At 39.0% G+C, this 17616-nt stretch overlaps 1 protein-coding gene across 1 annotated transcript in view; it reads right to left on the bottom strand.

Moving 5' to 3' along the window:
• gabra3 (gamma-aminobutyric acid type A receptor subunit alpha3) overlaps positions 1-17616 on the bottom strand; it is a 106397-nt gene that overhangs the window by 29063 nt on the left and 59718 nt on the right. Inside the window, exon 5 of the mRNA XM_030068328.1 lies at positions 16354-16421. Coding sequence (XP_029924188.1) covers positions 16354-16421 — 68 coding nt within the window. The remainder of the gene's footprint in view (positions 1-16353; positions 16422-17616) is intronic.

Genomic DNA, 17616 nt, shown 5'->3' with positions numbered 1-17616 from the left:
CTTAGTGTCCTGGTGATGTTGTACAGCTTCAAGCTTTCCAGTATCTATGTGTGTGGCACTGAGGTGTAGGCTTTCTTGTAGTCGATCCAGGCAGTGCACAGGTTAGTGTTCCTGGCCTTGCAGTCCTGAGTGACTGCTCTGTCGACTAGTAGTTGGTGTCTGGTCCCTCTGGTGTTGCTGCCAATTCCATTCTGGGCCCTGCTCATGTAGTGAGCCATGTGCGTACTAATCTTAGCTGCCATGATGCCTGACAGGAGGTTCCATATTGTGGAGAGGCAGGATATAGGCTGGTAGTTGGATGGGATTTTTCCATTTTGGGGATGATCAGGACCATCTGACCAGGGGTCAGCCACTCTGGATGGGTCCCATCTATTAGCAGCTGGTTCCATGGAGTGCCGTTAGCTTCTTCAGTCAGTAGGTGTGAATCATGTCAGGGTTGGACAAGAGCTGTTTAGCTCTTCATTCTTGACACTCCTTCTCGAATGTCCACTATTGTAAAGGTTATTGGTTCTCGTTCTGGGAGATTGCTGTGGTCTGCTCTGAGATTCACAACCCACTGGGCATTGGTGTTATGAGATGCCTCCTTCTCCCATATGCTTCACCAGTATTGTTCAGTCTCAGCCCTGGGTCAGTCTGTTGTAATCTTACTACCCTGCCACTGAGAGTAGATGTGTTGCCGAAGGCAAGTACATAATAAACATGCATACAAGGAACTAGTTTCTTATTAGTATTAGATTTTATGACATATACAGTATGGTGACTTTAATGTTAGGGTTAATGGCCTTAAAAAAAACAAACAAACAAAAAAAAAAAACTCTCGGCTCCTTTTAGTTTACACACACGTTATGGGCCTCGTTTTTTGCCTTTTCTTTATTATGTCCAGCAATGCTCCCCACTCTCCAGATCAATCCCAATCAATGCAAAGCATTGAGTGATGAATAAATAGAGTACTGTCTGTTTGGGTTACCTGGGCCAAGGTGTCATTTTTATGCTTTTTTTGGACAAGGATATAGTGTGAGGATGGGGAATTAATTTGAGGATTGAAAGAAAGTAACGAGGAGAGCAGAGTCAATCACCACACAAGGCCAAATAGCACACCAAATTCAAATGCCAGCTGGTCTTCCTCCAGGGATGGAGTGATTGATTTCTCCTCAACAGAGCGGAGCGTCTCTTTTTTTTTTTTTTTTTTTTTTAAAGAAACCAGTGAGGAGGTTGGCCTGTTTTCAGTGTGGGAGAGGATCACAAGTGGGCAATACTGTAGCACTTAATTTGAAGACAGAATACAACACGTCAATAATGCTTGAAAATTATAAATCCTAAATGCTGCATTCTTGAACAGAGAATCAATAAACAAGTGCAAACATGCATACATTCTCACATTCAGCTGTTCTCTCACTTGAATCAGTTTTGGAAGAAATATTTGGAAGCTGGGGTTCACACTTGCTAAGGGAACTTTTATTTTGGATCTTCTGCTCAATAAATAAAATCACTGCCACACTGACTTTCACTTATGACCTAAGGATTATGAAAACCTAAAGCTGACATAAGAAAGTGTATTAATAAATGTTCCAACTAGCTGTCATGAAATTCTTGTGCAGTGGTGACAAATGTGCAACTGCTTTTGATTACTGCCCGTCAAATGTGTAACCTCCAGCTGCAAAAATGCAGCTTACAGCTGATTTGCCATTTAAGTGTGGCCTCGCACTAATGCATTTATTTGACAGCAGCCCTCTATTCATTTAAAAACAATTTGAGACTGTTTTGTGTGTCGTTTCAGCTACAGTTTCCAACACTCTCTGCAAACATATGCTTTGGTATAAGCTTTTACATAAAAAGTCTAATAAATTCCAGTGAAAATTTTTTTACTGTGCTCAATTAAGCTCCTGGCCCCTCTGGCACCTACTGTGTAACTATGGCGAAGCACTATTAAAGTGTCAAGTCATATAGGTGATGGAATAGCTTTGGTTGTTACATATAAACAAACAAAAACAGAGATAACTTTTCTTACAATACAGTGCAATCATTTAACCCTTTCCCATTCCGGCACTTTTCATTTTAGTGAGGGGACGGGGAATATTCAGAGGGAAATAAAAGGTAAACAATAGATGCCAAATAGAAGTCATATACATCACTGGAAACCTGGGAACCTCAGGACTGATGTGAGATGCAGCTCAACACTTTGTGTCAAGTTATTATAGTCATAAATCTGTAAGAAACATTTTGTTTTAGTTAGCATATGATAGTCCTTTCCGTGCTCAATTATGTGTCATAAGTTGTTGCAGCAATTTTTGGGTTGATACCATTTGTTACACAGATTCGATGCAAATTTTTACCATTTCTGGGCACTCGAAAATTAATAAAAATACCACAAAAACACAAAGACCTTAAGGAATACCACATAAATGCACGTTTTGACTTGCATTTATATTAAGACTTGCATTTTTCAGCAACTGAATGGCGAGCATTCTGTTGTAGGAATTGCTCAGAAACTTCCCCTTATTGTCAACATACCTGGAAAATCATACATCCTCTGAATGGTTGCAGCCTCTAGTTTCTGGCTGTAAAGCTTCATGAAGCTGTGATTATCCCAGAGGTCACAATCAGTCATTTTATGCAGTGATGTCAAGTTTCAAAAAATGGTCTCACTACAATGAAATGGCTATTATGGGGGCTGACATCATCACACATGAATACATTTGGGCTCATTGAATCCACAAGAGTCTCAGCTTTCCACTCAAACCCAATTTATGCAACTTCAAGACCGTGCAGGCTCCATTATGCAGAAATACACCATTTTAGAATAGGCGAAAATAACACATTTGTACTGCATGCAAAAACCTGCATGGTTTGTGTTCCAGGCTGCATGGGATTAGCATGAGGTGGGCATGTCTGCAAAGGGAACACTCATAGAGCCCATTTTCACTCAGATATCTCGAGGTCAGAGGTCAAGGAACCCCTTTGAAAATAGCCATGCTTGTTTTCTCCCTGCCCAAATTTAGCCTCCAGACTTCATCAACTTTTCTGCAGAGCACTTCAAGGAAAAAAGGACAAACAGATAAAAAAAGTATAATAAAAACAAGAGACACAGCGAGACTAATGAGAGCCTCTAAGAAATGAGAGCACAAGTTGCACATGAGTGTGGATGTGTGTATCAGTGGACTTCAGGCAGTGTGAATGGACATGAGAGAGTGGATTGTGGAGAACGGCAGCCAATAGCAGGGCTGAAGACTGACTGACTGACTGACTGACTGCGCGGAAGTGAGCAAAATGAGAGGAACGGCTGATAAGGTGGCAGCTACCGTAGGATGTGAGCCTGCTCCGAACGAATCGGTCTTGAGTCTAGACTTTAAAAATGAGACAGTGTCTGGTTTCCCTATAATGGCAGGAAGGTTGTGTCTCGAGTCTGATTTAATATTAATGCAGCCTTTTAACTTGAATTAATGAGTTCATTAAATTATGAACATTTAGTTATTACGTCACATTTTAATAATGTCATCAATTTTTAGTTTTAATTTTGTTTTACTCAACAGATCTGGACATTTTAGTCTACTTTTTGTCATATCTATTTGAGCCATTCCAACTTCTCTTTTGTAGTTTCCTCCTCTTTTGAAGCGCCTTTAATCATTTTCCATTTTCAGATTAACAAACTGAATCACTGGTTGCAAACATACAAGCAAAGTAAACCCACTAACAACGAAACAAAAAAATCTGGAAAATCAGAAATGAGAAAGGTGAATGACTGTCCTTGTGATCCCATACCAACACTGTCATCCATGCACTTTGCTGTTTTACCATTTTGTTTTGTCATTTTATCATCACAAATGAATCAAAGACTCATCAACAGTAAGATCATAAACAATAAACAATAAACTGCAAGTCTGTTCTAACCCCTTGAACTATGAAAGTGAATTTTTTCAACCCCTTGTCCTGTGCAGTAATGTCAAATATCTGCTTATTCCAACGCTTCATTGAAGCTATCATATCCTATATATGAAGTGAAATATTCAAACCTATAAACTAAACTCCACTTGTTTTATGGCTGCACAATGGAAAAAAGCTGGATGTTTTGTGCATCATTTTACACACATTTCTCTCTATTTTGGTACGAAATATTTGGGGGAAAAAAATGAGATCTTGACTTTAAGTTTTGGAGGGTATAATCAAAGCTAGGCAGTATAAAGTGCATTTTTAACAATGAACCCTCCAGAAGGGCAGGCACAGTTGAAAAGGTCAAAGCAGTAGATGATCCTGGCTTACTATTTTCCACTGAACAAAGTCGAGCAAGTTGTACAGTTACCAAGATTAGCCATGGTTTACATGTTCATGCATTTAAGGTTGACAACAAACATGTCCACGCTACATAAAACAAAGTTCTTTTCCAATGTCGTGCACCGTGATAGATGGATGATGAATTTAATTCTTGCTTTATTATTTACATAATGACTGCACGTAATGTCTGCTTGCTAATTAGCATCAGTTAAAATAGGAGTGACGGGACATTGTTTCAGGTCATTAAATGTAAATTATGTTCATGATGCAATCTTTCAGAATTAGCCTAATTGCAAACATTTGCCTATGAAACAGGCAAAGACCAGGACAAATTGCTGATGTTGCACAGCCTGCCACTTTTGGCCGATGATATAACTTTAATAGGCTTAGTGAAATGACAAAATGCATTTCTGAATACATCTCACCCCATAAAACAGCACAGTCATCTGAAGAATATGCACTTCAAATCAGGTTACCTGTACCAAGCTGATAATAGGCACAAAAGCTTTCTCTTTATTCATTTATTTATTTTTTTTAAATGCCACACAGTGGCACAAATTATCCCCTTGCTTAATATGACAGGTGTTGTCATCTTCAACACTGACTCAAAACAAATGAAAACCTCCTCCTGCCCCTCCCACACACTCTGAAATTTATTGTCTGAGCTTCCCTTGAATATTCTCTCAACATTTAGATAGTCAATTAAGTGATGAGTCTGTCTTTAAAATGCTCTCGCAGACAGCAGTTGTAACAAACCAGTGACTCTAAGACACAGGATCTTAGAGACTTGGCTCGAGTCTGACTCAGGTCATACTTTTGAAGACAAGAGCTTTTCTTGGTACATAAAATCAGAAATTACTTGAAACTGAGAAAGATGCAAAAATGCCTACTGTGTGTCTGATGGGATTTCCTTGTGCATATTGTCTTTACAGTGAGAAACAGACCAGTGACAGCCAGGGAAAAAAATGTGGCATTTTTACGTTTCTGCAAGCCAAAGATATGTTGAAATGTAACATTTTCAAGTTTGATGATGCAGGATGCTGCAGCAGGAGGGAGGCGGGTGGCGGATGTGACAATAAACAGACTGGGACTGCCAAACACGACCTGTTCCCAACCTCAACCGTGAAAACGAACCTTTTCCTAACCTTAACCAAGACAATGAACTTTTTCCTACCTTTAACCATGATAATTCCTTAACCTTAACCATAACAACAAACCAAGCTGTTTTTGTTTTTAGATAATGTTTGCTAGTTAATGATGGTGAATATTAGCTAGTATTTCATACCAATGCCATTAAACATAACCTGTTCCTAACCTTAACCGTGAAAACAAACGGTTTCCTAACTTTAACCATGACATTTTCCTGACCTTAACTATCACAACAAACACTTTTCTAACATTTTTTGAACCTTAACAGTGACAGGGAACCTTTTCCTATCCTTAACCATGACAAAGAACCTTTTCCTAACTTTAACCAGGACATTTTTCTAAGCTTAACTGTGACAACAAACACTTTTCCAACATTTTCCTAACTTTAACCATGACAACAAACCTTTTCCTAACTTTAACCTTGACAGCAAACCTTTTCCTAACTTAAACCACAACAACAAACCTTTCGTAGTCTTAACCATGACATTTTCCTAAACGTAACCAAAAATAATAATAAAAAAAACAACAACAAAAAACAACAACAACAACAATTTTGGTGGCTCACAAAGCCAATGTAGCAAACAAAAGTGGCTGAAGTAACTAACATGCTAAGGTTAGCACTAACATTAACAGTCACATGACATTGTTGTAGGCTCCACCACATTGGCTGGAAGTCTAAATGTTAATATGCAACATATTTTCGGTTTAGACACATCAACATTTCAGCGTGTTTGTTGATTTGCAGAGATGCAACATTTTATTCTGGCAACTGGGTAGTGAAAAATGTCTAGACTATTATTTTCCCTCAACACGGTGCATGTGTGCTCTAAAGTTCCTCAACAAACAATTAAAACAATGTCTGAGGGCTCAGTTGGGCTCGGGGTAAGGAAGATGGACAAGCTGTTCAGTCCATGAAAGTTAAATGGAGAGGTTTTCCACCACAGTAACTCACTGTCTGATGTTGATGCTCTACTTGGCTCCAGCTTGACTGACAAATAATTTCCCTTCTGTCTAGAGTTTAACTGACTACCTGGCTTGATGGATTTAATTTAGTGCCTCTGACAAGCTATTGTATCGTGTGAGCGAGCCACTTCCACAGTTTGAAGCACAGAAAACCGACTGTGGGCACGTGTGATGCATGTGATGATGTCTTGCTCTTGACCGTGAATGGCAGACCAGAGGTAGGGTAGATGAGGCACGGCGGATGTGATTTTCTGAATTGCCAGTGTGGTATTTCAGATTGAAGCACAACTGAAGTCACAGGAGCAGCCTTTTTCAGCCTGCAGCAACCTGCACCAACCTGCGGCTGTATCAAAAAAAAAAATAAACAGGAACAGAACTGTTTACTCGGAGCTAGATCAGGACCTACAAGACCCACAGGACTTCCACAATGATACAGATCACTTGCTGGACGCCGCACAACCATTACTCATGCTCTTTTGAACTTCTTAACTCCCAGCAATGTAACGATTAGACACCGATTTGATGAATGCCTTAATTACTGGTCGTTCGTGCTCTCCCTTTGTCAATTGTTCTCTCTGTTTTCTTTCATTGAATGCATTTCACTGTTCCATGCTGGGAGTGTGACCTGTGTGAGACATGCAATGAGCTGTGAATCTCACACCAGTCTCAATTATTTTCAGACTTCAGCTTCCGCAGCTTTGAGGTATGAACACATTAGAGCGAGAGACCGTTCCACATTCAGACACGACTTTTTTGTTCCATGAAAATCAGCCTTAATTCAGATGGCATCAACAAAACAAGGACTTGTACCACTGAACATATCCCTTCATGCTTTTGTGATGAAAGGATATATAAATAAACTTGACCTATCAATTGATTGAAGTCACTAAAAACATTTTTTTGTTTTTATCTTAAGCACATTGTTTGATTTACCCACAGTGATTCAGCATTGCCCCTGGATAATCAAGACAAGATAGCAACATCATCCCCTCAAGAAATAAATCCATTTATGGTTAGTCAAAGAATGAAAAGAATAATTTCCATCTTATTGATGATGATGTAAAATGATGCAGGAGTAACAGGGCATATCACATTTTATGCTCATATTGCTGCTGTCCACTCCATGAATTCATGTAAACTGAGAAAGGGGTAAAAAAGCAAAACAAAACCAAAAAACGCTCCAGTGGAGTTTATTGAGTTGAGTCACAGACACAAGGACAATTATGGCTGCTAGCAGCAATATGGCATCCGGGAACAGTTTACCCCTTTAGTCATGAGTTAAAAAAGGGGGGTGGGTGGGAAAGGAGGAGAAAATGAAATCAGTTAGGCATGAACAATGCCCTTAACCTTTAGAGGAATTTCATATAAACCAGCCAACATACATAGGTAGATGAGTGGCACATTAAGGTTGCTCCAGCCATGAGTCAGTCTCGCATTTGTCTCATCTGTCTGTTGAGGGTCCCACGTGGTCTTAAAGTCCAAAACAAGGGGAATGGTTGTTTTTGGTGTTCTGTGTTAAGCAGGTGTTAAAAAGCAAGTAACGTATTACAAATTTCTTTGAAATTACCCCAAAATTGCATAAACATTTACCTCAAAATTTGTTGACAACTGAAACTTCTGCTTTTACTGTGTCAACAAATGATGCTGCAAACCAAAGGCTTTTCCTGCAGAAGTCCAGTACAACTAAACTGCACCGAACTGCAGTTGCACTCAAGCTGCACATGTAAAGGCAGCCTTAAGATTTCATGATATTATTTTCCAGAAATTTCATAACCAGCGGGCCCAATGGATTTGAAATATTCATCTAGAATGAGAAAAGTAAAAGTTTTGGTAAATGTTGTTCTACTTTGGGGGTAATTTCACAGAAATTTCAAATATATCACTTGCTTATTATAACCTTCTTACCACTAAAATGTTACTAAAAATGTTGGGAAAAATGTGGAATCTGTCTAAGCAATAAAAAAAAAAAAAAAAAAAAGAAGGACAAAAGCAGTTTAGGTTGTATTTTGTCAAAATGGTAGTCTGCAACATCGTGTCCTCACTCATTTGCAATCATATTCTGCATAGCTTCATTTAAAAAAAATTCTACATTCTTGTGCACAGATAACCTGGATGCTGGTCTTCATGAGGATCTAGTTGTTAGTTTTGTGAGTCAGTGGAAATGTAGAAATTTTAGTTTGTTCAGTCTGTTTGCTAAGTCTGTTCAACCTTTCAAGAGCCTTAGAATATTAGATTAGATTATCTGAAAGACTCAGCAGGCAGTTAACTCCTTGAAACCTGACCAAATTGGCTTGATTTCTTTCAAAAACCTGGGAAAAAGCAATGAGCGGCTTAGCAAGAAATTAAAATTTTGTTACAGAAAAAAAAAAAATCCTTTTCTTTTTTTTGGTTATTTTTCAAGTCATTTTTATTTTTTTCATTTTCATAATATTTTTCTCTAATTTTCAAGTAATTTTCTTGGAACTTTTTCGTAATTTCTTGCAATTTTTGGGTCATTTCCTCCTAACTTGCTCATTGCCTTTTTCCTGTGTTTTTGAAAGAAATCAAAAAATCTGAGGTCTCAAAGGGTTAAATATCTGAGGAATACTTGAAGGGAGGGTGGCTTGCGTTGCACCACAGCGACGCATCATGAATTTTAAACTGCTCTATGCAACATTATTATGGAAAAACAATCCTGTTTGATCACCCTAAATCACTAAGTAAGGCTGTGACAGCGAACAGCACCCCATCCTCCCCGAACGAGACACCACATTTGTCCTATTTGTCCAAATTCATTTCTGGCTCAGGATTCAAACCTGTGTTTGCCATTTGCCTATAATACAGAGTAAAAAAATTGGTTTGATTAGATGTAACTACGGTGACAAAACGCAGGCTTTTAAGATGCAATAAGACAGTACCTGTGCCGTTTTAAAAATCACTCCCTGCCTGCACATGAATCATGTTGTGACAATGGCGGGACATGATGACCTGCGTGGTGGGAGAAAAGATGAAGCACTATTTTAAGAGTGCAGCTTTTCTCTCAAGAGTGCATTAAACAAGTTTTCCTGAAATGTGCTGATGGCTTTAAGAAAATGGTTTTAATTTAAGATGGATCTCTTCCACATTCCTCTTTCTTCCGCTGAATAAAAACTTAATTGGGCTTGTATCACCTTGAACAAGGACGAAATGATGCCGAATCCTGGCATTCACCTTCAAATGTGAACAACACTAACCTCCATCTGGTTTGTTTAAAGGACCTTGAGGCATTCTAGTGTGATTCACAGCGTTATATAATTACATAGAACTTTTGTAGATTCAATTTGGACCATATCCAAATGTCGCCGCTGACACTGAATAAACAGAAAAATGATACTTGGCGGTGAGGGAGAGATATGGGAAAGCCAAACAGAGAATCACTCAGCTCATCCCAGCCTCAAAAACGTTGGGTTACCAACTGGTTCATACAATCAACATTTCCATTAAATTAAGTTTCTTTTGCTTATGCTTCAAATAAAAAACGCAAAATGGAAGGACAAGATCAGACAAGTCGACACCTGATACCTTGCTGATATCTTGAGTGCACCAGGACTATTTCAGAGTGGATATATCTGAATTTTAAGCATATCTCGGCATGCTGTTCCAGAATATGTAAGGACAAGACATTTCGAAATAGGAGCAAAACATGCTGCGATCAGAGCTGCCTACCAGACCAGCGCTGACATCTATGTCAAGCAAGCTTCAACGCAGCACCTGTGACAGACTAAATAGCTTTCCGTTTCATCAAACCAGACCTGTCAAAGCCCACCAGAAAACAGGTAAATGTGCCATGACACTGTAGACATGAGCATGTGATCGAGCTCTGCAAAGCTTACAGAGAGAGGGGGGGAGGGAGAGAAAGAAACAGAGACAGAGGGGGGAGAAAATGCTGCATGAAAAGAGAGAGGGTGGAGGCTGGAGGTGGAGCAGCACACTTAGCAGACATCAGCATCACAAACGTAACCCACATTCTGGAGATTGGTGTGACAGACAGTGTGAAAACCTGCCATGGTCAGACACTGTAAGTGCTTCATGCAGACTCTGAATAAAGTGCCCTGTTATTGGTCTAATATTTGAGTCTGCCCTCCTGTTGCAACAGTGGGCCACTGAAGGCGGATGTGGCATATTGGGGTCCAGTGTGAAGGCTGAGCGACCGGCCCTCAGGGTGAGGGAAGAGCCGACATTTCTGGGACACTTGATGTTATAGAGATGGGTAATTGGACCGCTGCACGACATAAACTGAGATGCCTTGGGTATAGATTGTCCTCTGTCTAGGAAAATTTCAGTTACAACAGCTTCACGGAACATTTTACAAGTCCAGCAATTCACAATCCATTTTAAGACATTAAATATTACTAGTTGAAAATCTCTTGTGCACCTTATTAAAAATCTCTCACTCCTGGATGAGAGGCAAGGCACCCGCATACTGCTGTCACTTTAATATTATTTACTGATATAGCAGATACAACGTTTCAGTCCAAGACCTTTCTCTAGATATTGAAATAACACAAACAGTGATTTTTATACAGAGGGCAGTGCCATAAAAATCAATCAACGCTCACGCATGATCATATCTCAGACTGAAATTGAAACTTAATGAATGATAATACGCTGGTACCTTGCTTCTACAGAAATTAGCTGTTCAAGTACTCAAAATGATTATTTAATTTATGGTATCCTGCACTTGCCGCAGTGAATCTGCTTCAAATGATGTAGCAAATTACATTTTTTCCTGGAGACTAGTTAACAAAGGTGTTTCTAGAATATGCAGTGGCGCTAGGGCTGGGCGATATATTGATGTTACATCGATATCGGGACGTAAGACTAGATATCATCTGGGATTTTGGATATCATAATGTTGTGATATAACACAAGTGTGGTCCTCTCCTGGTTTTAAAGGCTGCATTACATTAAAAGGATGCAATTCACTGAACCTAATAGACTGTTGTGGCTGTTTTCTTATTTGTCTCTACCTGCTTGCCCATTATATCCACAATGACTGTTAAGCAAAAACCTCTTGTGCACAAATATCTTATGTAAGCAGCAACAACACTGCCAAAATATCAATATTGAGGTATTCAAGTCAAAGTTATCGTGATATTTGATTTTATCCGTATTGCCCTGCCCTAAGTGGCCCAACAGTGTGTGGATTTAGTACGTTTGCATTTCCTCCAACACTCCCCCATGAAAAATATACTTAGAGAAGGACAATATAATAGTAACAATAATTATCACAATAGTTTCAGTGTTTCAGTGACTGAAAGAGAATCAGCATGATGCTCTTGATTGTTCAAATTTCACATAGTAGCAAAAAGCAGCTTTTAAATGAGACAAAATAATTATTGATTCGACTGAAATAATGCATTTCACCATGGTAACATTGTTGGCCATATATCCCAGCCGGTAAATCAGCTGATCATAAACATGCATGCACCTTTCACACCTTAAATGCTTTCTCATTTAGTCTGAATGTAGATTTTCTCCCTTCATGTCCTTTCTGCCATTAACTGCAGTATCAACATACCAAAAGTTGGGGAATCAGTTCCTTTTGGCGTAGTATGTTCTGCATTATGAAAGGGGAAGGCAGGTCTTTTCAAAATAAAGGCTCAGCTTCACATCCATAACCATAACCTCCATAACCTCACAAGCAGAAGCATCAACTATTTCGTCAATGCAAAACTAACCTAATGGGAAATTGCGCTTAGTTTCCTAGCAGGCAGTAGACTGGAACAATTATGCAATTAAACCACTGGTAGCATTTTATTTTATTTTATTTTTTAGTTTATTTATCTGGAATTTGTGGTTTGTAAAAGAGGTAAAAGATGCTCATTAAATAGTTTATTTAAAAAAAAAAAAAATCTGTGGTAAAACAAGTATCTCTGATAGAGCCATGCAGTAAAAGTGGTGATATGTTCAAGACCACAATAACATTAAACACTAAATTGAAACTTACTTTTCCCCACTTTATTTCAGTGGCTGTATAGTTGCCCTAAATTAATCTGTTTAACTGTTGAGAGTTGTCTCTGATCCAGAACTCTCCTTTGGCAACCACATCAAGGCGATATCCAAAAGAAAGCTTATTTTCACCTCTGAAATACCTCCAGGATTAGTCATTTCCTCTCCTTTAACTGACCTAGAAAAACTGGTCCATGCTTTTGTTTCCTCCAGAACTGATTGCTGCAATGCACTATACTGGGGCTGTCCTACTACACACTCAAAAAAAGGAAAAATATAAAAAATAAAAATAAAAACAAAAAAAGTCCAACTAGTTCAAACTCAGTAGCCTGGATATGCTTGAACCAGAAAACAAGATCACACAACCCTGATCTGCTGTAGGTTTCCCAGAAGGAAGTGGCCATAAAGGCTAAATTTAACTTAAAAAGCATTAAAAGGCCTCAACCTGCAGTACAACACCGATGTACCTGCTTTCTATAAACCTGTTCTGCTTTCCACTCTGCTGGATGCCGGACTCCTTTTTATTCTCTATATTCAAAAGAAAAACCGTGCCAGCCGGCCACCCACTCATCCTCAGAAGGTGCCCTCCCTTTGGAATCAGCTACCCTTGTCAGCAATTCAGACTCCGTCTCATTATTGTCCAAATTCAATACCTATTTATTTAGTAAAGCCTGTAATCTACATCTGTTCCCTCGACTGTACAGCAGCCATTCCTTTGTCTTTCCTCCCTCCTCTGCTTAAAGGGCCCATGTGTTCCTATTGCTAATCTGTTACTGATTTTCTGTCCCTGCAGACTGTCCTCGTGTTGCCTGGGAGTCCTCTTGTGTGTCCACGCATATCGCACATATAATCATACAAACACCCACACACAAGCTCTGGCCTCGTGTATTACTTGTCTCTCTTGTTTTCACTTGTGCTGTGACCTTGGTAGCCCTGAAAAAACACTTTCTCCCGGCGTTTTTTTTTTTTTTTCCCTTCTTCTTTTTTGTTAAATATGCTTTCTCAGTGCATTTGTCTTGACTTTTCTTTTCATTGAGCTGAAAATGGTACATATGCATTGGCAGAACATCCAGTAACTACTGAAAGTCTACACTGCACTCTGAAGCATGCTCAGATTCTTTTTTCCTGATTGTTGATTTATATCTGAGCAAGTCACTGAAGCATAAGACAATATATATACGCTTATTATTTGTTCTACAAACCATTTTTTTTTTTTTTCACTTGGGCTATGAGGAAAAATGCAAATAAAAAATGAGTTGCTTAACAGCTAAGCACATGCAACATGGACAAACACAGAGCAGCACATTTCTCTAAGGAAAAAAACAAACTGTGATAAATAATTATGAGCGATGCAAAAACATTATGACTGCGGCGTATGTGCACCTATGGAGAAAGACGAGTGTAAATAGGGATTTCTGCGAGTCTCTGCTGTGTTTGAAAAACTGTTTCAAAATGCTACATGTGGTGAAGATTTATATAAGCATCTAAACAATGGCTTCTGAGCACACTCTGCTTCATCAATGCATGTGTCCCTGAGTCCCTGCATGTAATGTACAGATGAGTTATACAGCGAATTAGCCCAACCATATGAGCATCCTGCACTCTGAGAATAAAAAATATTTTCTTCTCACAAAGTCGGCAGCGTGTTCTCTGGAGCTGTGGTGTTGTCTAGTAAATTTCATTCATTATTGATAACCATAGCCAAGTTATATACACAGCCTGATATGTGGGAGAAGCCATCTTTCATAGCTGCACTGGGCAAATGGCCTGGAATCAGTACAAACACATCACTACAGTAAGAATAGCACAGTAAACTCTATTTAAACTGTATTTGCTGAAGTCGTTTGTATTGTCAGTGGCATTCAGATACCAAAGAAAAAAAAAGAAAAGCTGGACAATGCATACAGCCTGTGGTGCACTGATGGCATGGCTTTGATTAGTTGTGGTACTGATATATGGACCTAGAGGGTTGCAAAGGCAGGCCAATCTCTCTAAAGATAATCTATATGTGTGATAGAGAAGATCATCCGGGAAAGCAAAGGGTTTCTCGCAAAGAACCTTCCCAGCTCTCTGTGCACCAAAGTCCACAGGATCCTCTACTGACTGCTGAGGAAGTGTTATTTTAATGTGCTCAGGTCTGATTGCCTGAAAATAACCTGCTTCAGAGAAGTGTGAAGCCTAAGTTACCATAGTGATGTACTCAACTTAAACAGTATGCCACCGACTCGAGACCAAAAACCCGAGGAAAAGACCAAAGTTTGCCAAACCACTAATCTTGCTTCGTCAGACAGGCCCCGGAGGCGACTCAGAGCGAAGCAAGAGATACTATCCAGCGCCCAAGGCGGTCAATTAGAATTGCATGATCAACAATGTCAAATGCCACACTAAGGTCCAACGGGACTGAGCCTGCACAATTTATGTGCATCTACTGTTAAAAAGGACATTAGCATTTACTATGAGAAGGGCTGAGCTCTGTGCTGCGGAACAGAGCTTCTCAAAAATACTGTAGACATTAAATCATTTGAAATCAACAACAGTTTAGACAAAGACCTCTAGTTATGAAAGATGCATTATTCAAAACTCAGCTTAGATTTAAATAAGGACCATTTACAGATCAGCAAATGAGGCAGATGATGAGAATCATGTAGACTCAACCATCAAAAACAATGTTTTTTTTCATCAGTTGAGTGTAAAAAGAAGTTCAGTCGACCCTCTGCAGTTTTGCATGGTCCACCATTAAGGCTAGATCTAAAGAAAATTTCATCTGACTAAATTTATTCAGGGGTGGATGAACTCGTGCATGCGAGGACAAGCATGTTCCAAAGCCACCAAATATACTTGATTAAGGTCAGGTTAAGGTTGAAGTCAAGGTAAGAGGTTTTTCTTTTCCTTTCAAATGAGAAACCATTCATGAAATAAAGAGGTTATTTAGTAGTAAATGGCTCTTCATGGAACCACGCACAATTATTTTTCTGTGTGCATTTGGCATGGAATTTGGCGTGCCACGTTTAAGATATATCACGGTTTTTACAGTAGGCGAGTTGGTTTTTCCCTTACAAAACAGAACTCAATTGAGCACCAATTATATTGTGAATAATATGCCTCTACTTTGGACATGATGGACAAGAAGAAGTGTTTTTTTCTGAGAATGTCGTCCAGCCCGCAATCTGTTGAGAAGCAGCTGAGCACAGATAAAGGGGCATCCAATCAGTTACAAGTACAGCATGTTAGATGAAACATCAAACACTGAAAAAAAAAAAGAAGAAGAAGAAAAAAAGCGCTCCTTGAATAATCCACAGCAAGTTCTCCTGGCTGAATAGCTGTTATTGCACTCTTTAAAGTAACTACACCATTTGCAGTTTAGACACTGGTGAAGTTAATATTACATTTTTTTTTGTTTGTTTCTTTTCATCTAGTCCCAGCCGCCTGAGTCGTCTAGCCCTTTGATAGTTTATGTAGAAAGATGTTAACTTCAGTGTCACTCCACCATATGTTTATATCTCCCACCCAGCAATCCTGTGAGCAGATCTCTTCAACAGCTTAGAAAATGAGCAAACAAAACAAAAATCAAAAGTCTACAGTGATGTGATGATGAGATACAGGGGCTAAAAACTATTCCACTGACAATGAATGGGCTATTTTAATGGCTGTGCGTGAACTGTAACATCCAAAGAAGCTCTTTCACTTGCACTTTCCAAATTAGAGGAGGAGAAAACATTGCTCAATGAGACACAGTAAAGACTGTTCACCAGAGCTAAAATTCAATGCTTTTATCCTAAGAGGGAATTTAATTTATTGCACAAGCTAAAGAGAACACTAACAGTTTTAACACCTACACACAGACAAATCCTCTCAATGCAAATCTCAGCGTTTTTGTCAAACTGCGACAATAAGCTCATACACGTAAAACAGAATATAGACTGTTAACCTACTTAGATTTGACAAAATCAAAGTGATGCCTCTTAAACACAGTGAAGAACAGGAAAAGATGATGATACTCACCATGTCTGTATCTGACACTGGCCCAAAACTGGTCACATAGATGTTTGTCCTCACTTCTGTCACACTCTCTGATAGCAAAAAGAAGAGAGGAGAGCTGCTGGTTGACGTCAGAAAGCATTACATTGCACCTCTGTCTTTGTTTACCTGTTTGTTTCTTTGTTTACCAGACATGGAAGTCAGCCGGTTTGTATTTTTCGGTAAGCCAGTTCACAAAAATTCAATATGCAGAAAAAGCACTCTTCAAAGTTTGATATCTAATCATGAAACTAAATAACCAAGGCTTAAGCTCTCACGGGAAATTTATCTGGAGGAGTTGAGGTACAGGGAAAGATTTTGTCTTATTACTGTCACAAACCAAACAAGAACTATGACAAATAATGAGAACATGAGACATATTTGGGCTGAATTACTGCCTGTGGCTAACCACTGGCCGACCCACAGCTCAGCCGGGGGTACCAAGATGGGAAAATTTAAAGGGTGAAAAGTTACACTAAGTGGCATTCTCACACAAGCTGTCCTCCCGACGCTGAAGTGCCCAAGGGCAGCGAGAGACATATATTGGATTTAAAAGCATTATAAGGCTTAAGCGGTATTGCCTAAGTTCATTTCCAGATTTACATGACACATCATACAGCATAAGTGCAACAATTTAGTCCTTAACATAAATGTGACTGACCTCAGGTTAGAACAGCATGTTATGAAACTTGTTAAACATTATGAAAGAATTTCAGGTTCTCCCTTTGTGAGCAGCAAAAGCTATTGCCAACTATTATTAAGGTTAATGCAAGGCAATCATTAAATTAAAATGCTCCTTTTTAAATTATAATTAATTTATTATTTCCAATACATATGCAAACTGTAAAAGGAAAGAGGAACATCAAAATGCTCTCCTGCCTGTGCCACATGGCACTTGAGGCAATGTGAACTGTGAACTGTGAACTTGTGAACGTGAAAGAAAGTGTGATGTCACTGGGATATCGAGCTCCAGGAGACGCTAAGTGGTGTTGTCACACAAAAATGCCACACAAACAAAACTCCATATTGTAGCATTTCTAACATGTCTGAAGATGAGTTTATGTCTCATTTGGTTGCAAGAGCTCACACAAAATATGATGTCAGCAAACTACAGACAAAAAAATACAGAAATTAACTATTTGTATTTGACAATGTTGGTTTAACCAAGATGTAAGTTTCGTTATACAGTAAGTTGTTTTAGCTGTTGTTGCCAAAGGTTGAAGTTTTGATGCTATGGAAGCAGATTCA

The sequence above is a fragment of the Myripristis murdjan genome, chromosome 14 (assembly GCF_902150065.1).
Source record: "Myripristis murdjan chromosome 14, fMyrMur1.1, whole genome shotgun sequence".
NCBI lineage: Eukaryota > Metazoa > Chordata > Actinopteri > Holocentriformes > Holocentridae > Myripristis > Myripristis murdjan.
The sequence above is the reverse complement of the archived record's forward strand: the minus strand, read 5'-3'. Positions and strand labels throughout refer to the sequence as shown.